Source organism: Lepisosteus platostomus, chromosome 25 (assembly GCF_059453375.1).
Source record: "Lepisosteus platostomus isolate fLepPlt1 chromosome 25, fLepPlt1.hap1, whole genome shotgun sequence".
Taxonomy (NCBI): Eukaryota; Metazoa; Chordata; class Actinopteri; order Semionotiformes; family Lepisosteidae; genus Lepisosteus; species Lepisosteus platostomus.
Genome location: NC_142635.1, coordinates 15,689,910 through 15,712,141, shown reverse-complemented (window position 1 = coordinate 15,712,141; position 22,232 = coordinate 15,689,910). Strand labels below are relative to the sequence as shown.

Here is a 22,232-nt window from a genome sequence, read left to right as displayed (position 1 = left end):
GTGAAGGAGTAAATCAGAGAAAGAGAGCTAAACAACAGAGATACAGTAGCACCATATCAGAAACAATGCAGACCGGGAAGAAAAGAATGAGTTTATTTTTTATTCCATTTCAGCTATAGCTCCAAGATTATACCCTCCAGCAGAGCCAATTTCCATTAGGAAATGTGTAGAAGAGCAGAGGTCAGACGAAATGAACTAAAGAGAAAATAGGAGCAGAAGAAAGCCAGCAATCCTGCACCCAGCAGATTGAACACAGGAAAATGAGCTAGACTAGCATTCACAATTGCACTAATAACATTTAATATGAAGTCCAATGGCTTGAATATTTTGTTCTGTATTGGATTTGTACAATACTCTTGCACTAAATGAGTGAATGAAAAACATATGAATAACATTTATATAATTTGTAGCAATGCAGTGTTGAAATGAACACTAGTTCATTTTTTCTGTCTTACAAGGAAGATGAACATGATATCACCTACAGAATCTGCACTCTGTAATAAACAGAGGTCAGGGAATATTATACCCCAAATAGGGATAACAAGGTACCTGCATCACTCCTCTGATATACTGTTTCGAAAACAGTCTGAGATGTTGGCTAGTTTAGACACTGAGTCTGATGTGGAAAGTGGGAGAAAACCCTGAAAACAGAAGACATACTGTATCTATCATGCAGCACCTAAAACAAACTGCCCTTCCTGTCATGTTCCTGAAGCTGTCACTACGGGACTGGATAGCTAGAAACGGGCAAAAGAGCAAGTGTGAAAAGCAGCCTTCACACATCTGTGGTTCTTACAGTAGTCTTGTGCTCTAATGATTTGGAATGGCTGCTGTTTCCTGATCATCATGCAAGGATACCCTTGTGAATAAAGCTTGTCTCGATAGCTTTAATCCTGCCTGACAAATGAAAAAATTAACAACATAACTTCCCTTTTATATCAACTGCCAAATCACAAGAAAACCCCAACAGATGCTTTGCAATTTTCATTGTGCTATGCAAGGTGTATGCTATCCTTAGCCTTTTCATGCATGCCACTTCAAAACTTGAGGGCACCTTCAAAACACCAGCACAAAACTCACTCTTTAATTCCTTTTATAAGACTTGGTAAGGGATGAGGCACAGGAACAAATGGGAAGAAAATCTTGCCCTTCAACTTTCGCACACTGTGGCTTGTGTGTGCAGTGCATGGTCATATATAAATGTTCTATGAAGGGGTAAACACACAATCCAAAATGGGGTTCACAGTGCAGAAAATGCAGAAAAGCTCAGAAAGGAGAAATAAAGTTTATTATGATCATGGGGAGAGGTTGGGGAGCAGCACTGTGCTTAAGAGACAGTTTTTCCTTAAATTGCTATGTGACCATTCAGGGATTCCTTGCCGTTACAGCTTCTAAAGGTGAGAAGCAGAGGAAATAATGGAAATTAACCCCTTGCAGGTTTCTGAAGAGTCTTCCAGCAGGCGGATTTTGTTCACTGCTGCCCTAAAGTTTCCAGCCAGTTTATTGGATTGACAGTTGATTTCTAGAGAAGGAGAGGTGGCTTACACTCGGCCTTGGCACAGATGAGGCAGGAGGTGGTGCTGTTGAAGAAGTTGAGGAGGCCGGCCACGGCCAGGCTGATGTCAGTGTTGGTGGGGCGGAGGTTCAGGGTGGTGAATCGTGGAAACTGCACCTTCAGGATGTCCTCTGGGGCGACCTTCACATAGGGCACCTAGAATGGTATATGTTGAGAGAAATGTAGCAATGATTAATTCTGGAATCTGGATGGCTCTGGCAGTACTCTTAGCTTTGCACTTTACAACACAGCAAAGAAACAGAAACTGACACTCAACAACAGGCTAGGCTTGAATATTTCAAAGTTACTGCTAACCTTTCTTCAGAAGGCAAAACAAAATAACTGGCTTCACTCTGTTTAAAAACACTCCCTTCATCAGAAACATTCTCTCCATGAAACAAAGAACTGTAGTTAGTTATCCATGATCATAATACAATTTCCCCATAAATTAGGTTTTAATTGTGTTCAAATAACTCCATGATGCTTTGTTGGTGCCTCTTTAGCACATGCACGACGAGAACACTCGGGGACCATGGTTCCTTTTCCTCAATAAAGAAATGAGCTGGGCTGTGCGACTGAATCGGAGATCCTGTCTTGCTATTAGGGTGCACATGTTATTTCTCTCCTGTGAGCTGTGTTCCCTCTAAGCTGCGCGCTTATAGGCGCGCACACAACTGATAAAATCAGCGCACATAGGAAATTGAACCGTGCACCACAAATTAAATTCCAAAAAAATAATGATGATAAACAAACACGGCCGTCAATTGAAAAATGCTAAATGGACCACATGAGACTGGCTGCGAGAGGCCCAACTTGGCTGTGAAAATTGATATCTATGCTCTTGTAGTCTTGTACCTCACCGCTCACGCTCGCTCGACACTTGGTCTCTAGGACTGGGTTTCGTGAATCGCTGTCCCGGTTTGTGTGAGCTTTATGCTTCACGACAAACATCCTTTTCCGGTTTACACAGCGTGCGTCGTTGAACGTCGATACCGTAGAAACGTAGACTCATTTTTTTCAAATTTGCATTACTCACTTAAAAGTTTATTTTATTAAAAAGATAAAAAATATTGACTCACTTTGTCGAAAGAGGTGAAGGCCATTAAGGCCTCCTGCAAGTTCATTTAAAGTGGAATGACTTGGCGAAATGGTTGAAATCGCTACTCCGAAAAGTTACGGCATACCGTGTTACGTTGTGAGAAATATTTGTTTGATTCAAAAAGCGGTGTTGTATGTTTGTATTGTCGTGATGTGAACGCTCCAGGATAATTTGCTAGTGGAAAGAGGCGGGATGACGTTTGGAAATTGGACTTTTTAAAGCGCCATCTCACAAGCAAATCTCAGGTCAACGGTGTACAAAAACTCAGACACCAAAATCCTTCACTACCAGCTCCAGGGCTGCTGCGTGAAATCCAGATGAACGAGAACGAAAACGTTCAAACCCAGAGATTAAGGTGCTTATTGACAGTGTTCTCTTAGCCATTAAAATGAATAACTCTTTGCTCTCAGTTCAAGACATCAATGAACGTATGGCAAAGTACGCTAAAATTCCCCATAGTTGGCGAAGCAAAAATTACACGTTTGAATTTTTGGACATTATCAATAGCATTGTTCAAAAGAAATGATTGAGGAAATAGCTTCAGCAGATTTTAGCAGAAGTTAACAGTTGATGAAAGCAAAGATATATCTGTCAACAAATGCCTCATACTGTACTTCAGATTTAGGCCTAACATTCTATTGTGTATAAAACTTGTTTTGGTGGAAATAGTGCAGCTGCAGGCAAGTGATGCTTCTATTATTTTATCAATCAAGCAGTTTTGTGCGAACCACAATCTTGACCTGCTTGATGCACTTCATTTTGCATGTGGCAGACTGAGCAAGTTAAGAAAGCAGTATCTTTGTGATAATGTTTCGAGGAGTGACAAAGTTAAGGGTTAAGAAAACATTGCAGTGGGTATCAGTTCTCCGTTAACTTTTATCAACCTCCTTTGTGTTCATTTGCAAGAAAGGTTTACTGCAGATGAAGTACAAGAACGGTCAGCCTTTGATTGTTCTGCAATAGCTGAGTGTGACTTCACCTATGGCACTGAGCATGTTAATGCTTCATGCTCAAAATACCCAGACTTTTAAGCTGAAAATACCATCATAGTTAAACAGTACAATTACTTTAAATTTGCTGTGGGTGAAAAATTAAATACAAACTAATTACAAACTTTGCTGATATGGTGACATTTGCACTTCACAATGAACAGTTTTGCGACCTTTCAAAGCTGATGGATATTGGGCGAACTTTTCTAGGACCCAGTGTTGACTGTGAATGGAGTCTCATCTTAATGAATTCACTCAAAAACAAATATTAGAAACCGCTTACGAGAGTGTCATTTGGATATGCTGATAAGAATTAAAAGCTTTTAACTGGATGGAAGGCACATTAGTCTGGATAAGGTTTACACAGAATGGGCAAATGCTTAAGACAGGAGAGAGAAAAAATAAATACAGTTTTTAGTAGCTATGAGAATGACTATATTAACAAAAAAAATACAGGTTTACAATTTTACATACACTCAATTTAGTGCACACAAGTTTTTGTCACTTGACATTTTTGCACACACAGGTCACTAAAATTAGAGGAAACATTGCTGGTGAGTCACTTCAGCCTGGACTGCTATGTGCCATGCTGGCAGATTCTGCAAAAAGCAGGCTGTGGAAACAGAGCTCAGAGTCAGGGAGCGTGTCAGCGCTGTGCCGGCCTGAGCCTGAATCTCTCAGCACCAGCACGTTTCCATGCCACATCTCCACTGTCATCTGTGGGAAGACTTCAAGACTGTTTTCATTGTAACGGCATTGCTAGTCAGCAGGGTGAACAACAATCTAATTACTGCTGGTGGCTGAAATCCCATACTGAGCATACACAATGGCATCAGTAACAAATGAAAGGTAAATTAAAGATAAAATTATTTGATATGAACTGCTCCTTGTCCAAGTTCTGTAGTTGTTTTTGGATAATCAATGCCTGAGCCAGCCACCTTTAGGATCTCTTCCGTCTCCACAGGCCCATTATCTAAAACATGTTTGTGTTGCGCTTAATAACCTGACAGTCTGTTGCTGTGGAAACAATAAGGAGAGGTGCTATCAAAAAGAACTGGCAAAAGAATTAACTCTTCCAACTAGAGCTCGCTGTCCATCTCATCAACCCTCAGCAACTCAGCAAAGTACATTGTTGGGTTCTGGGGGGGGGCGAAGAATAAGTATATACCGACAAAAGGTTTGCAAACTGCTTTGCAGATTAATGGGAGTGCTCGTTTTTATTCTCAGCAAAGACGCAGCTGCTGCTGGGTCAGTTCCAATTTTCTTTTTAAAACTACTAGCTCACATAATGTCTTCCGACGTCTGCAGTGGAAGGCTCATATCAGGGCGTCTTGGAAGAGGCTACACAAAGGGTGTACTTGATGCTGCCCCAGTCAAACACCACTAATAGGGTCTCCATTATTGAATCTTGACACAGGGGGCAAAGTTGTGACTCTCAACAGCACGAGTCTCCGAGTCTCCGAGTAAGAGCAATGTACTGTGGTGACAGGGAGATCGATTAGTCCTGAAGGAAATGTGCAGGACATCGGCGAGACCCCAATGAGACCCTTTATCCCAATAAACTCTCTGCTTTTATTGATCTGTGCACATGGCTGCATTACACTTACATAATTTGCATCTCAGATTGCTGTTCCCAGATCCATGTGTCGTGCCTTCCTCTTTGCGTGAAGAGAGACAACAAGACTTGGCAGAAAAAAACATGTCAGGGTGATGCTAGAGATGATGGATCTGTAGACTGTTTTTTAAATGACCGCTTAGGAAGTATGAAATATTAAACTACCTATACAGACAAACTGGTATCAGAGTATCAGAGGATTTGACACGTTTTGAATTTTAATCCTACAATCCTATAATTTCCTTTTCAGTTTTAGCCTTCGTTTGCTGCAGGTACTGTTCTTAGCTACCCCCACACACACCATGCTTGACATGTTGCCACGTGAGACCAGATATACTGTAAGTGTTAGACTGTTTTCCATTTCCATTAAAACAAAGACATACTGTATCTCAACATCTCAGGGAACACTGCTGAGCTGGGAACTAATTTTTCCTGTTACCCTCACTTCTCCACTTAAATGATTTAATCACTGTTGCTCTCATCACATTATAGGGTGTTGATAATATATAAAGTACACACTGGATTCTAGCACTGTAAAGTGGCTTGCATCTTGTAGGATTACTAACGCCTAAATTTAAAAGCAATGTTTCTCACACTGATTGTCTCAGTGATTCTTTGCAACACTGTTGCATAGTCTGTAACAATAAAAACTACATTCAGTATATTTGCATGCACATAACTCAAATGATGGTAAAATGCATATTTGTGTAAACCCATCATTGGTTTCATCAGTAAGCAATAAGACACTTTGACATTTACCCTTGTAGAACTAACACTCACACAACTGCAACACAGCAAATGGATAGCCAATTGTCTACAGAGGCATTAAAATGTAAATGGTCTCCATAAACACAACTGCCTCTGTATGACATGAAATGGGAAATGTGATGATTTTTGTCTGCATGCTCTAATGACTGAAATCATGGCGTGCACATTCTGACAACAAGAGTAAATGACATGCAAACTGCAGGCTCAGGGTGCTTGTTTGATAAGATTTACAAATGGCAAAGTATTACAGGAAACCTGTCATGACAATGGCAAAAAACATACATTCTCGCCAGTCTTGTCCTGCCTAGGACCCCTGAAGCAGACAAACTTTAAACATCTTAGGAACAATAACCAATGAACAGAGGCCTGTTTGGTAGTTAGTTGGTGCTGGGAAGCTTGTTACATACTCCCACAACTCTTTGGAAAAAGTAGAGACTTCTGTCCTGAGTGTATGATACAACTGTTTCTTGAAAGATAGGGTATCAGCTTCACCAACATGGCTGAGCAGCTTGTTCATTTATTTGTTTTTAAAATCGCTTCCCAGTAGTTTCCAACTTTTTCAAGTCTCACTTGAAAAATACAGTTTCACTTGTATCACTCCTGTGGTCTGTTTCCCTGCTGATTCTGAAGAAGCTGTCTGGGATGACTTTGTCAGTGCCTTCAGCCTGTCAGGGTACTACTTTCCCTTACCCACAGTCAATGCCTTGGTCATTTTCATTGTCTCTTGTCTCTCATGTCCATTCCACTACTGCTTCGCAGTGCAGGAGAGCAGCGTGCTCTTCAGCGGAACAGACTTCAGTCTCCACTCTCATTTTTCTTTCCACTGTTTCAGCTCTTGGATTTTCAGTGGGTTAATTTAAAGCAGTGTTGTTATGTTAGCAGCTCCTCTGACGAGGAGGAATCTGCCTGTCAGCGAGACTGTCTCAGTAAGAGAGCAACTAAAGAAAGTTACTGAAAGCCTCCGCAACAAAGAATGTGATGTACAGAATTCTGAGACAAGTTCACAAGGTCTCTAGCATGACAGAGACTCATTCAGAGTAATATGAGTCACAGCCAAAACTGAATTTAAGAGCCACTTTGTTATGTGTGAGTCACCTTGTTTTAGTCAAAGCTGCTATCACCCTCAAAGACTTTTTCAACTTTTCGGTTCCTCCTTTCTCTCTCTTTTCCCCCAAAAAATGAGAAGTCTGTCAAACATACTTATTTTCAGAGCAACAAAATTATACATTATTTTTGACCTCTGACTGTGAAGATTAAACTATGATTCTGGAAAACTTGTTATACATGTATGCAAGGAAATGGAGATGAATATTTACTTCAAATCCTGGGCTGGGTGTGCTGGAAATGGAAATCTTTTTAAAATGAACAACGTTTCGGCCGTGGAGCCTTCTTCAGGTGTGACACCTGAAGACACCTGAAGAAGGCTCCACAGCCGAAACATGTTCTCTTTCTTCTCTTTTCAGCATGGAATAAACCTATTACTTGTTCCTTTGCAGCCTACGCGTGCTGACGCAGCAACCCACCTGAACTATATTTTTAAAATGATGACTGATATATACAGTAATTCTCTGCAGGAGCACGCAATCTAAAGCAAGAATGTTGAGGAAAATAGCCTCACAATACAAAACAGACTGCGGTGCAGTTACCTCAGCTCTCTGGAATTCCAAGGCTGGGACCAGAAGCCCATGTAAAGCCACAGACTGATCCCATGCGCGGGGGGGCTCAGGGGAAAAAGCGCTATTCAAAAGCACAGTGCTCTGAAGAGAACAATAGAGCAATTCTGAATAATAACTCAAGTAACATGACGTTTCAATAACAAAGAAAGATCTGAAATTTGTCATGTAAAAGAGACAGGCTATATGCCGAGCTCCATTACCCTATGAATTGATGGGCCTGATTCGCGTTCTGTGGGTAGTGGACAAGGTCCATCTGTCTCTGGAGCTGACAGGAGACAGCGGGGGTCCTGCCAGTGTAATAATAATGAATGGTGAGCTTTGCAAAGATTTGTCTTGGATGGAAAATGATAATCACTATTCACAGGTGCTTACAGGCTTTTACTACTTCAGAGTACGCCACTCCCCCCTCACTCCCAGTAACTGCTTCCTCAACTCAACTAGCAAGGCTTGTTTACAGACCACAGCTGTAAAAACAGAGCTTTCACCTTCAGCCCCATATTCTGCGTTTGAATGTTCTTCTAATTTATATTAAATTAATGTAAATGTATTAATTTATTTTAAGTAAATGAATTAATATTTAATTATAATTAACATATTTCTACTTATGTGGACATGTGCTGTTAGGAACAAATAGTGATGTTAATTTTGTTTGCCCTTATGTTAGTTACATAATTACATAGTTACATAATTACTGTACACTGTACTGTACGCAAAAAACAATACCAATAGCTTGTTCCCTTTCAAGGTGTTCATTAAAATAAATTAAATTAACTGCTTACTAATTCAATCATCAAGCTTCATATTATATTGATGGGTTTTGCACAACGTTACAGTAGGATGCCGACTGCTCACCTAAAACTAGGATCACATTATAAAAACTGTTTAATCCTCAAGGTAACTGGCTGTATGGTGGGCAGCAGCAGTATTACTCAAAATAATTTCAAAAGAATAGCAAGAATTACAGTACAGAAAAAGAGTCTTTGCTGTCAGCTTACCTGTCATTTTAACAACTCTAAAACTACAAGTGGTGTACTAAATGCATGACTTCCAAATTTAAGCATTTCCTCAGTGTTTAATCTGCCCTAGCTTCACCACCACCAAATGGTCTTTGGCTGAAAAAACTTTTCTAAAATACGTTTTAGTAATAAACGTATACAATACAGTCTGTTTGACATCTTTAAACTTTTAAGATTCCTTTCAGCAAGAAGCAGGAAAGAAAGAAGTTCTGAAGATGATGTTCACATGACCACAGCCAGGCTGTAGACCTTGCTGTGGAATGTGCGGATCAAATCTAGGTAAATTGCTTGGAAAACTGTCAGTAAGACAGTGCCATTTTCAGGTAGTTAATGGCAGTGTTGCCCAGTCTTGCAGGGCTCTTATCCACTGCAGTGTGATATACTGTACAGTGTGACAGTGAGCCCACTTTCACTGTTCTGGGCCTGATAAGTCCTTAACTGGTTGCGGAGAGATGAGAAGGGAATGTTCCAGTCATCAGTAGCAATCAGGACTCTGTGTCCCCCCTAGCCCTTCTGGCATCACTGACAGTGTTATCTGAGGGCAGCTACTCTGAATTAAGGGCAACAATAAAAAGTGGGCGTTTCACTTACATGGACGTATGAACCATTTCAGGGTCAAAGCCGTTTGCTGAAAATGCTTTCTGTGCTTTTAGTCAATGGATGACTAGCTTACAAGAAGACAGAAAAGGGCAGAATTCTAATGGATTGGAGGATGTTTTCAGCTGTTTCTTTAAAGCAGACAGGATATTTGGTTTGTTGACAACATAGCTGAGCAGCTTGTTCTAGACTCCCCCGCCCCCCCAGCCTCTGTGTAAAAAAAGCCTCCTGTTCTCAGTTCTACAGGATTGAAGGTTTTGAATAAACTAGAGCAGCGGGATTGTATTGCCTCTGCCTAACATACAGTATTTACTTCTCCAGTGCTGTTGAAGACAGCCATAGCAGCCAAGGACTTGGAGACATTAGCTAGAGACAAGCTCCTTGTGTCCTCATTAAAATCTACAACATCAATAATACATTATTTTAGTTATGAATACTATATTTTTTAAGATGCACTGTGTTAGAGATGGTTTATATTTTCTGTTGAAAATGTAATATTCTGGGGCTTAGCTCATTACATCTCAAAATATTATCAGGTCACTATATACATCTTTCAATTTTAAATTGTGGTCTAAACTTGAAATTAAATCTAGCACAGCCTTTCTACATCTGCTGTATAGTTTAAAGCAATATGATAAATTCTACCTGTAAGTCTGGAATATCCCACAAGGCCCTTATAAAAATAACTGCTTCCTCAACTCAACTAGCAAGGCTTGTTTACAGACCACAGCTGTAAAAACAGAGCTTTCACCTTCAGCCCCATATTCTGCGTTTGAATGTTCTTCTAATTTATATTAAATTAATGTAAATGTATTAATTTATTTTAAGTAAATGAATTAATATTTAATTATAATTAACATATTTCTACTTATGTGGACATGTGCTGTTAGGAACAAATAGTGATGTTAATTTTGTTTGCCCTTATGTTAGTTACATAATTACATAGTTACATAATTACTGTACACTGTACTGTACGCAAAAAACAATACCAATAGCTTGTTCCCTTTCAAGGTGTTCATTAAAATAAATTAAATTAACTGCTTACTAATTCAATCATCAAGCTTCATATTATATTGATGGGTTTTGCACAACGTTACAGTAGGATGCCGACTGCTCACCTAAAACTAGGATCACATTATAAAAACTGTTTAATCCTCAAGGTAACTGGCTGTATGGTGGGCAGCAGCAGTATTACTCAAAATAATTTCAAAAGAATAGCAAGAATTACAGTACAGAAAAAGAGTCTTTGCTGTCAGCTTACCTGTCATTTTAACAACTCTAAAACTACAAGTGGTGTACTAAATGCATGACTTCCAAATTTAAGCATTTCCTCAGTGTTTAATCTGCCCTAGCTTCACCACCACCAAATGGTCTTTGGCTGAAAAAACTTTTCTAAAATACGTTTTAGTAATAAACGTATACAATACAGTCTGTTTGACATCTTTAAACTTTTAAGATTCCTTTCAGCAAGAAGCAGGAAAGAAAGAAGTTCTGAAGATGATGTTCACATGACCACAGCCAGGCTGTAGACCTTGCTGTGGAATGTGCGGATCAAATCTAGGTAAATTGCTTGGAAAACTGTCAGTAAGACAGTGCCATTTTCAGGTAGTTAATGGCAGTGTTGCCCAGTCTTGCAGGGCTCTTATCCACTGCAGTGTGATATACTGTACAGTGTGACAGTGAGCCCACTTTCACTGTTCTGGGCCTGATAAGTCCTTAACTGGTTGCGGAGAGATGAGAAGGGAATGTTCCAGTCATCAGTAGCAATCAGGACTCTGTGTCCCCCCTAGCCCTTCTGGCATCACTGACAGTGTTATCTGAGGGCAGCTACTCTGAATTAAGGGCAACAATAAAAAGTGGGCGTTTCACTTACATGGACGTATGAACCATTTCAGGGTCAAAGCCGTTTGCTGAAAATGCTTTCTGTGCTTTTAGTCAATGGATGACTAGCTTACAAGAAGACAGAAAAGGGCAGAATTCTAATGGATTGGAGGATGTTTTCAGCTGTTTCTTTAAAGCAGACAGGATATTTGGTTTGTTGACAACATAGCTGAGCAGCTTGTTCTAGACTCCCCCGCCCCCCCAGCCTCTGTGTAAAAAAAGCCTCCTGTTCTCAGTTCTACAGGATTGAAGGTTTTGAATAAACTAGAGCAGCGGGATTGTATTGCCTCTGCCTAACATACAGTATTTACTTCTCCAGTGCTGTTGAAGACAGCCATAGCAGCCAAGGACTTGGAGACATTAGCTAGAGACAAGCTCCTTGTGTCCTCATTAAAATCTACAACATCAATAATACATTATTTTAGTTATGAATACTATATTTTTTAAGATGCACTGTGTTAGAGATGGTTTATATTTTCTGTTGAAAATGTAATATTCTGGGGCTTAGCTCATTACATCTCAAAATATTATCAGGTCACTATATACATCTTTCAATTTTAAATTGTGGTCTAAACTTGAAATTAAATCTAGCACAGCCTTTCTACATCTGCTGTATAGTTTAAAGCAATATGATAAATTCTACCTGTAAGTCTGGAATATCCCACAAGGCCCTTATAAAAATAAAGCCATCTGGTAACCCCCACAATAATTAAATTTTAAGTCTGTTAGTTTACTCCCAGTGTACAAGCAGGACAGAACCCCTGTTTAATAAAACATCAGAAATCCTTTTCAGGAAGTAAAGTGCCAAGCACTGTTGATGGACCATTCTGTTTTAAAAAAAAAATATGGATCTGTAATGAAAAATACCTACATTATAACTCTACAAAAAATCTGGAGGTATCCTGAAGTAGGGTATTCTATATCCTCTATATATCTATCTATATAGACATGTGCACGAGATGACGAGATTGCTAATTAAATGTAAATTAGAAGAGCAAAATTAGAAAAAGATTATTCAAATGCACCATGGTATGGAGAGTCTGATCAACGTCAATCCTTTTTTTTTTAGAATCAAGTGAATAATTTTCAATCCAGTTACTCTATGCAGTGAATTGAAACCACATGCATGCAGTAACTTGTAGAGATAAATTATTTGGGACAGTACAGGACATTCAAGACATTCAACCAGGTGCTTCTCATCCTTTTTCTGGCATGCAACTGAATACAAATACTGGGGATACAGACTCCGTGGTTGAGGTATTTGTGCAGATACCATGCAATAGCATTGCTTAAGAATTCTTCTTTAGCCTTTACCATGCTCATTGTCCTTCACTACATTGTCCTGCTTTCAAATGGAATTTACAGCACTGCCTTATACTGTATTCAGCTAAGTTATAGTTATATCAAACATTATGATTACGGACTTACTAAATAGATTTAATTTTCAGAATGTTACAAAGAAAATCAGTTATCAGAACAATAACAGTGTTACTATTTATTACCTACTGTATTCTGTGGGCTTTATAGTTGGACAAATGTTGTGCAATTCCAAAGGTTGTGGAATACTGCTCCTTTTCTCTTTTTCTTAAAAACAAATGCCTGAACTGCATTAACAAACATCTTTCTTTACAACACGCTGGAAAACAGCATGGTTAAAAAGAGGCTGCTGTATCTAATCATGCAGATCAAAAAAAAATATGCTAGCATTTATTATGCATTAAGGAGGGTATCCATCAGCAACTCAAAAACAATTTTCAATTGTATTCTTAAGGGAGGTTAGGAAAACCATGAAACAGCTGTGAGAACAAGGACACGCAACAAAGACAAAATAAAATATTTCTGGCACTTGAAGTACATCAGACAAAGCAACAGCAACATCTTAAACTGAAAAAAAAAACCTTTGTGCATTACCTCAGAAATTCAAAATGAGCTTTAACAAGAGTTCAAACTGCACAAAAACCAGAAAGTAACAGTACTTCTGTACCAGATCCACAAATCAATACAAATAGAACTAATGGAACAGCTCCAAAGGGGGCTATAAAAAAGCTACATGAGAGGAGTGGACATTTCACAACCTGTACTGCCCTGGATGACAGTCTGTGGGTTCTACAAGACAGCAGGAGAGTAAGTCTGGACATTGCACTTGGGAGTAAGGAGGTAGAAAGAGCTCACTGTACACAGAATCCCAAAAGGCGAGGCAGTGACTGCACAACTGCAACAGTCACACTGTGCTGACTGACAGACAGTGTGAGCAGAATGAGCAGGGGGCTGATTGCTAGTTGGAAAGTGGTCATTTCAGTAATACATCTGAGCTGTTCCAGTTGTGCAAAGGAGTAAGTAAAGATCTGATGGGCAATTCACACTACGGTTCAGAATAATAATGATCATATATACTGTGAGTTCATAAAATCAATCTTAAGACCTTTTTTTTCTTGATGAAATTTGTTTCACTTTCTTTCCCAGTCAGTTTCAAGATGCACTTGCATAGCCATTTGCAATATGTCATGCTTGAGCAATTAACAACAAACCCTGTTCTATCAGGGGCAAGACAGGAACACAAAGTGACCAAAACCAGCTCATCTGGTGATTTGATTGCATCTCCTTGTTGTATTCTGTTTGATTTGTACTCAAAGGATAGTGAACATATTGATTTGAGCTGAATGTAATTTCTTTCTCCCCACAACAGCTGCAGGAGCTGGTATGTAAGTACTAATTTCCCTTCGGACATCGTTCAGGTTTAAATATCATTGAAACAGTGCTAAGAATATTAAAACCAAAAAACTAAGTTTCCTACCACACAACAGGAAACTCAAACTTTCTTGTGTCATTGGACCCCAGCTGGGTGAATGTGCAGTAATTTCTACAACCTTCAAAGTCAGGCTGCTTCAAAAGAAATTCTTTAAAAACACACATTTCCTCAAAATCCAAGTGATTTTTAAAATCAAGGCTCATATTCTCTTTGAGGATGGTAACAGATGCACTGATGAACGAAGTGCACTGACAGATTTCGACATTCCTGGCTAACTGATGCACTTTGTGTACAACTCCCTCAGAAACTGTTTTGGATTTCTGAGCATCAGAATGATGCTAACCCAAAGCATGTATCCGTCAGGAAACAAAAATGTAGTCTTTGGCTTGGGTTTTAGTATTCCACAAGGAGAGAAGAGCTTCATCACATTTGAGACCTACCATTTTTAAATGACAGGCAATCCTGTTTAAATCTCTCTGGGGACAGTGACTGGTTTTGCTATTGCTGTGATTACAGTACAATGTAATTTACTGCACTGTACTTCTCATCCCCCCCAAAGACTGAAAATCTACTGCAGGAGTCGCCACAGCATACAGCTTCTTTTTACTTCAGTGTCTTTACATCAGCTCTGGAGAACAAATCCTTCCTCTTGCAAACATGGCGTCAAAAATACACAAACACAGTGTGTTTGTGTATATAGATGTAAGACGGTTGTCGACCACTAAAGGAACTCTGGTACAGTACCTGCATACATGTACATCATTATCAACCCAGCTTTCTGTTTCTATAATTGACTGTCAAAGCTGCCACCGTATTGAATGCTATTTTCTTGACAGTCATTACAGATACCATCTAATCGTGGTGCTATTGGCATAACAGTCAAATGTCTGAACGTGCAGCATGTGTGATGGAAATCAAATAAAACATTTGCACAAATGATCTTTTTCATATTTCATGTGGAGGTAAGACTTCATAATGCCATTATCTAAATTCCTCAACTTTCTCTTCCTTTCCACTACCGTTAAAGATGGGCAATCTTTAACGTTTCTAATTAAAAATGTTTATTGTTTTTTAAATACCAGACACTGGTAATTAACGTGCTTCACACCTCATCAGCTAGACTGTAGTGTTCTTGTTTTGTGTTGAAATTGGCTATTGATATGGCCATTCAGCCCATTAGCTAGACACATCATCAAGATAACAACAGGAGCAAAATAACCTCTTATCTGAGGATACAGCTCTAATGCAAGATTACCAACACAAATACAGAAGTGAATACTGCTACAGTATGTAAGGATGGTCTCACTGTGCTCTTCTGAGGTTTTACAGTGCTTTGGCACACTGAACTACAACAAACCTGTGATTTCATCTACAGTATCTATCCATTATCAGAAAGCCACTAATTCCTGGAAAGAGCTGTGGAATCCCAGAAGCAAGAGGTGCTAAGGGGACTACACACTGGACAATAAACATTGCAGTGCACGCACGTACAGTATACAAACAATCAAGAGACGCCAATTAACCTGTCCAGCATGTCTTTGGGGGACGGGTGGAAACTAGAGAACCTGCAAAACTGCTACACAAACATGGAGGAATATGCAATCTGTACACAAAAAGCTCACCCGTCAAATCAAATCAAATCCAGAACCCAAGAGCTATGAAGCCACCCTAACACTATGAACTACTATATTTAGAAAACTGATGATTAAGGCTTTAAGCATTCACTGGAGTAAATCACAGTAACATTATCGTTGTGAACAAGCAAAGCAAAGTGTATATTCACAGAAGAGGAAAAAACAGAAGTGCAGGTTATTAGTGTGAAAAGAAAAAGACAACCATGATATACAGTATGGCAACATCGTTGAAAAACAGCAATCATTTCAATTGTATTGATAACCACCTTCTCTGTGAGTTTTGTTTCTCACATCGCAGTTACTCATTTCAACTGTGAACACCCTTGGACAGGGAAGGCAAGCTCACCTCCTTCTCGCCACAGATATTGCTGATGATGGAGTTGGAGGCCGGGCTGGCAGAGGGCCCCAGAACAGCCACCACACCCTTGGATATTATCTGGCACACTGTCAGAAGGAGAAGACAGCCGTTTAGCTCCTAGCACTCCCACTCGTCTTCCATATTCCTGTCACGCTGAGCCTGGTCTGAAAGGCTGTAGCAAGAGCGCTGCCAGCACAGTAGCGTACTGTAATGATTGTAGCTGACACCAATATGATTTGAACAGGAGAGCCAAATGGTTGTTGCCTCTGTTTAAGCAATTTAGCAGGAGTTAAAATCAATGTGACGCCCGGCAAAACTCAATGCCGACCACAGCAATTCTGATTAAGTACAAAGCAGAAACTGATGCAGCATTGTAATCCTAACCCATGTGCTCTCGAAACAACTTAATTCAGAGATCAGGATGTTTCTTTCCACGACTTCTACTGATATCCTAAGTGATGACTTTAATAATACTGTGAATGGGATACACCACACTGTCACGACTTGATCTGTATTAAGCTGTTTACTCTTAAACCCTTGCAAAGAGGAGTAAATTATATAACAGCATGGGAAAAGAGCAAAACACAACTAGGTTCTTTTTGTCAATAACAGCTCACCAGAGCCCTGTAATCAAACTGAATTTGCCATATTGAATTCAATGAATCAGCTTAACAGCTCTTAGGTCCCTAAATACACATTTTATTTTTAAAAAAAACCTCCAAGTTTTCTACATCCCTTTGGAACTGAACATTAGGAATCACAGGCAATGACAACCAATATACTGTAACTACTTTTTACAACAGCAGATAAAGGAAGATGTTTGAGTTGGGCTAGCTATTAGCTGGCCGTGATGTTTCTTCCTACTGGTAGGCAGACCTCAAAACCACATGGCAGTCAAAACTTCATGGAAGGACAAAAACAGTCACATTTAGGCACGTTTTTTAATGAAATATGAATAATTCTATTGAATCTATCTCTGGGAGGATATTTACAGTGGACCTGAAAATTCCACTGTTTGCTTTTCTCTTCCTGTGTCGAAGTTTGTTTTAATCTTTCTCGCTGTAGAACAAAAAGTAATTTCAGGTGAGGCTATAATCCCTGTGTTTTAATTAAGACTCCATGGCCAGTGTGCTGAGAAAGGAGTCTAGCATGCACAGCATGGGGTCCTAGGGAAGTGATAAAAGAGAATAAAACACAAAATGAATGATTCTGAAGCCAATGGACTGAGACTGGGGATCTACACTGAAGAATTCAGGAAATTAAAAGTGCACTCAATCAAATGATTAATAAATAATCCCCTAATCACCCACCCTGTTCGCTGCATAATTCACAGGGCAAGGCTCTGGAATTAAAAGGATTTTCAGGTGTCTGCCTGACTTCACCAAATAAAAGAATGAAAATTGTCAGATCAGATGAGTGTGAGGTGGTGTTCTTCAGGCTGGAAATAATTTCATTTTTTTGTGATATTGTGATATTTTGTGTGGTACAGCATACTAATGCCTCGCACACTCAAGCCTTTCTGCCCTTGATTTGACAACTGTGGGATCCCCTGATAAAGCCTTCGCAGTTCACTCTCTGTGGCCAAACAGAATCCTGAACTGGAATGAAAGAACAATAATATTCACACAAATTATCAGAATTCCTACACATGCAGAAGCTTTGCTCACAGGTGGATTCTCATAGGTTCGTTTAGATTCAACATCCCAGAAACCTGACTGTTCAGAGGAATACACACTGCTGTGTACAAGCCTTAATAGCCACTAAGCTTTGCTTACACTTCCATAAAACAATTCATCCTCAAGGTTCTCAAAACGATGAGGACAAGGAGATGAAGAGACCCACTTCATCTCCCACTAAAGTGCAGTTCCACCTGGGAGACAACTGGCAGCCATTCAAAGCCAGCAGCCCCACTGCACAGCAGATCTGGTGGAGAAGTAAGAAACTGCTGCACAAGTTGGACTAAGGGGATACTTTAGAGAGGTCAGACTTTAAAAGCCATGGGGACTTCAATGGTCAAGCAGTTTCTGGTATAACATCTCATCAGAAAGACCACGTTTATTTTTTTGTTTGTTTTAAGCTAACACAAAAAAAAACTGACATCTGTATTTGGAAGTCGAAAAGTAGGCTTTTTATTTTTTGGAGAATCTACAGAGAGGAACAGATATGAATGGTGAGCAGCTCCTGACAATGGTAAATTAGGTCCCATTGGTAAATGTGATGAATTAGCTAAGGCAATACTTAATAGTGGCTGCTCATTTATAGTTTACCTTGCTGTCATCAAGTGTTTGTAGATTCTGATCAATGCAGATTAACAAGCGTTAAAGCTTGGGTTCTTCTCTCCCAAACAGCCAGTTATAAGAGTAAAAAACACTACTGGTGGTATAATATTCATGCCATCAAGTGGAAGGCAAAAAGCCAGTGTATCTACCTATTTAGCAATTAAAGGACTAAAGACACATTCAGCACTGGGATAATGGCCAAACAAACAGTCCAAGTGCACATTAACAACCAATACACTCCTGCATAATTTCAACTTCTTTAACTAGTTTTATTATACACCCTTTTAATACATTTTAAAAAGGACTTGGACTCAGGAATGTCCAGAAAAACACAGCAAGGCATTTATAGGTGACACTTTAAGATAAAACACATGAAGCAACACACCTTGCCTTTAAAAATCCTCAGTCCTGACAGCAGCTACCGTACGTTACAGAGTTACCTGCTGAAACCTAGAACGAGGTAGATCTAAAAATTATGGCACATTTCTACGGTGCTGACAGTACACCCAGAAACTCTGGTCGAAGATCTGTATGAACTACCGAAAACTATTAGGATAAGAAAAATTGCACTCAGGGCAGACCATTCTGTTAGTCCCCTGCTCAGCTGGCACAGGTAGCTCATAAGGAGTAAAGCTCTTTTTAGCACAGGCAATGCAGCATTAGATCAGAAATGTAGTGTGATTGGTTATAAAAGGTAAAACACATTAGCATTCTTGAGTCATAGTATCACAAGACAGATACTGTATACAGATTATTGTTACCAAAGGAAAGCAGTGTTTTCCTTTGCTGGGATGTTTTTGTGCAAACTGTCAGTTTTAATGCTTGATTACAGGGAAGCTGTACTCAATAGCATTTTTGTTATTGCTTAAGGGGCTTCAGAAATTCTCATCCTGCTTCTCAAAAGCCAGCAAAGGAGCAGCTAACAGGGAATACACAAAGCAGAGTGGAATGAATGTTTCAATATTTTGCACTTGCTAGTCAGGTAGCAGTGACTGTGTGACATTTCCCTGTGGTGCTGCCAATTTCCTTCCTTTAATGAAAAAAAACATGTTCTTTCAATCTATTCCCCCTACTGCCGACAGTGTAGTATATTCTGTTGCTCTATGTGAACACATCCTGACCTGTACAGCATGGTAGGGATATAATCCCACTCTCTACGCAGGTAAAATACAGTAAGAGGAAGTGTGTCCAACAACTAAGCAATTTTGAATTCTGATGTATGATTTTAAACGTATCATGTCATCGTTACGGCCTAACTGGCTGGTTTTAAACTACTGGGGACTTGGCCATTTATAGGTCCCACAGCCACCTGCTCATCTCTGTGCTGTGCAATTGTGAAAGCCACAGCGAAGGTGACACTCACAGTCACACTCTTGTCTCTCAGTGGTAATGAGTAACAATGCAGTTCTCATTTTTAAAATTTCATACAGAGGATGCATGGCAATAAATATTGTGGATTATTCCACGAAAGTATGCTAATTTGTGCAACAGGTGCTACAGTCAGTACGAGGTGTGAAAGTAAGTGGGAGAACACAGACATATGTATTATGAAGTATTTTGTTAAAGGCTGACAATGTACGTACACTACTAAACCACCTACTGCCACAAAGCCCTCTCTCAGCACTCACTGGTTTCTCCAGTCTCGTACTCGCTGTCCCTCAAGAGCTCGAAGATGTCCACCTCCAGTTTGGCAGTCTGGGATCGATTGGTAGCCCGGTTGATCCTTTCTTTGGCCAGGGTGATAGCAAGCCTCTCCCCTCGACTGCACTCCATGGGGTCATCCAAGATCGCCGCTGAGGAACAGACCAGACAGACATGAAGACACAGTGGTGGTCAGACAAGCATGTCCATCTGGGTCCTGGGCCATCCCTCAGCTCTAGTCCGGTGGAAACTCAAAGGCTTTTGCTTTGTCAGCATTAACTCATTTTGAAATCCAGTGGTCAGCGATGCATATAAAGCATGATCATACCTCCCATAAATGCCAAAAGTACTATTCAAACAAAAATTCGGTCTCACAGGTAACCCCTACGATAGAAATTCAGATAAGATGGGCTGAAGAATTATGAGAGGGAATATCATAGCATATGATCGTCTCTGTAATAACACCTTTATTGCGCAGGTTATTTTTAAACAGTTTCTTGCACGGTTACATACAGGTGTGTATCAGCATGCTAACATGCATCATTGGTCTGACTATAATCTCAAAACTCCAAAGGCAGAATGGCATAAAAATATATATATTATCAAGGCTTTGTTTTGGAAATTAAATAACTACGAATGAAGGGTAAACAATATTCCTCTAGGCTGGGCTCTGGGGCATGACTGAAGCCAATTGGTTTATAGCCTGTGAGAAAGCAAGGATAATTTCATTTCTGCAGTTCAATCTGTAATCCGTCACTCTGTGTAAACACACAAAGGCACTGCTTTTGGAGTATAAGGTCCTGGGCAGGAGAAATGGACACCTCCTGATTAAGCAGACACTCAAGAGCCTGAACTGCACACATTTCCACAAGCAGAGGCACAGGTAAGACTCTCCTAAACATTGGTGATGAATAAATATTTGAACTGCTCTTGAGAAACTGAGACGTTACAAGAAAAAGATGTTATGGGAAAAGGAATTAGTAACAGCTCCCTGCCGAAAAGTAGACAATGGCAAAGGAAGACAGATGCTGCTTATGTAGGAAAAGTCTGTTATCTTTACATTTGTAATATTTTGCGAATTGCTCTGAACTGCACCTGCTCTGAGTGAAAAGAGGTTTAGATTATAGGTGGGAACAAAATGACATTTTCCTCTTTCATTGGAGAAAGAAGGCAGATGGCCAGTGGGAACAGTGGGAATTCAGCCCAGAATGAGGCCCAAGCTTATGCCACCGGCTGATAAAATGGAAGCCTGTGCACTGGGTCTTAGAAGAAGGTTTTTCAATGTAAAAGATTCAGTTACCAAACAAATTGATAGAAAAACAAACTTGCACATGAATCGCTATACCAGGGTAACACTGGGTTGAAATAAGAACTCTCTGTCGAAATTAAAATCAATGGTTTGACAAGGGTTTCAAGGAGGGCTGGAGTTGCACCTTTGCTAAGGATGTCGAAACGGCCTAGACCACTTAAGTTCAGTTACCATACTCCATAACAAACCCAGAAAACGGTAAGTTTGTGATTAGGGGGAGCCCTTCACCAGGCCTAGACAGTGAAGGCCTTCAGGACATAGTTAGTTGCTTTGCTGTTAAAAAACAACAACAAGTCACAACATTTCTCATTTAAATAAAGGAGCCTCAAGCTTACAGCCATAAATAACCGGTCCATGTTTAATTAGCTTTATTTGCTCTTGACCAAGTGAAATGGTTTCGTACAGTATTTTGACATGTCTGATCCTAAAGGCTGGTCCCTGCAGTAAAATGATATTCCCCTTGACACCAAAAACATCCACAATTGATCATCCAATTCCTGAAAAAAATACTGAATGAATATTTCTCCAGTACTGTTTAATTCACTGACACTATGACTTCCCTTCAATGTCCAGCTACGCTGATCGGGTTTACCAAGAATCTGTGCATTCATTTTAATGAGGCCCAATGCTTTCTACTGTTTACTTTCTACATAATTCATCCTCCACTGACAGTCTACTTCCAACTCAAGATCACAAACAAGGTACAGTAAGTAGAAAGCCAAAACCCTGATTGTCTAATGTACTGAATATTGCACTGAATGCTGCTTTGTGGGAAACATTACAGTAACAAGAGATGCAGAAGGTGACTTGTTAGTCTCTGATGTACCCGAATATTTGCCTGGTACTGAGGCATGGCTCAGCTAACATGGGAACTAGACCTGCGGGTTTTGGATGGAGTTCATAGACTCTGCTCCATCATCTAGAAGCTGAGAGAGAATAAAAGCTGGATTCGTGCTCAGCCTCAAAGGTTAAATGCAATGAAGCAATCTTCCGCCTGGGATATTGTGATAACCAGTCCAGTGACCCACAGAAAACCTGTTTGTTCTGGTTTCCAACAGGCAGAGAC

At 39.9% G+C, this 22,232-nt stretch overlaps 1 protein-coding gene across 4 annotated transcripts in view; it reads right to left on the bottom strand.

The window, feature by feature from the left end:
- The window catches only part of grik4 (glutamate receptor, ionotropic, kainate 4), a 307,117-nt gene that overhangs the window by 96,822 nt on the left and 188,063 nt on the right, over nucleotides 1-22,232 (bottom strand). For all 4 annotated transcript variants that reach the window (XM_088619597.1, XM_088619595.1, XM_088619594.1 and 1 more), the window contains 3 exons: nucleotides 19,845-20,009; nucleotides 15,926-16,023; nucleotides 1,546-1,711 (listed from right to left, as the gene is read on the bottom strand). In XM_088619597.1, coding sequence (XP_088475723.1) covers nucleotides 1,546-1,711; nucleotides 15,926-16,023; nucleotides 19,845-20,009 — 429 coding nt within the window. The remainder of the gene's footprint in view (nucleotides 1-1,545; nucleotides 1,712-15,925; nucleotides 16,024-19,844; nucleotides 20,010-22,232) is intronic.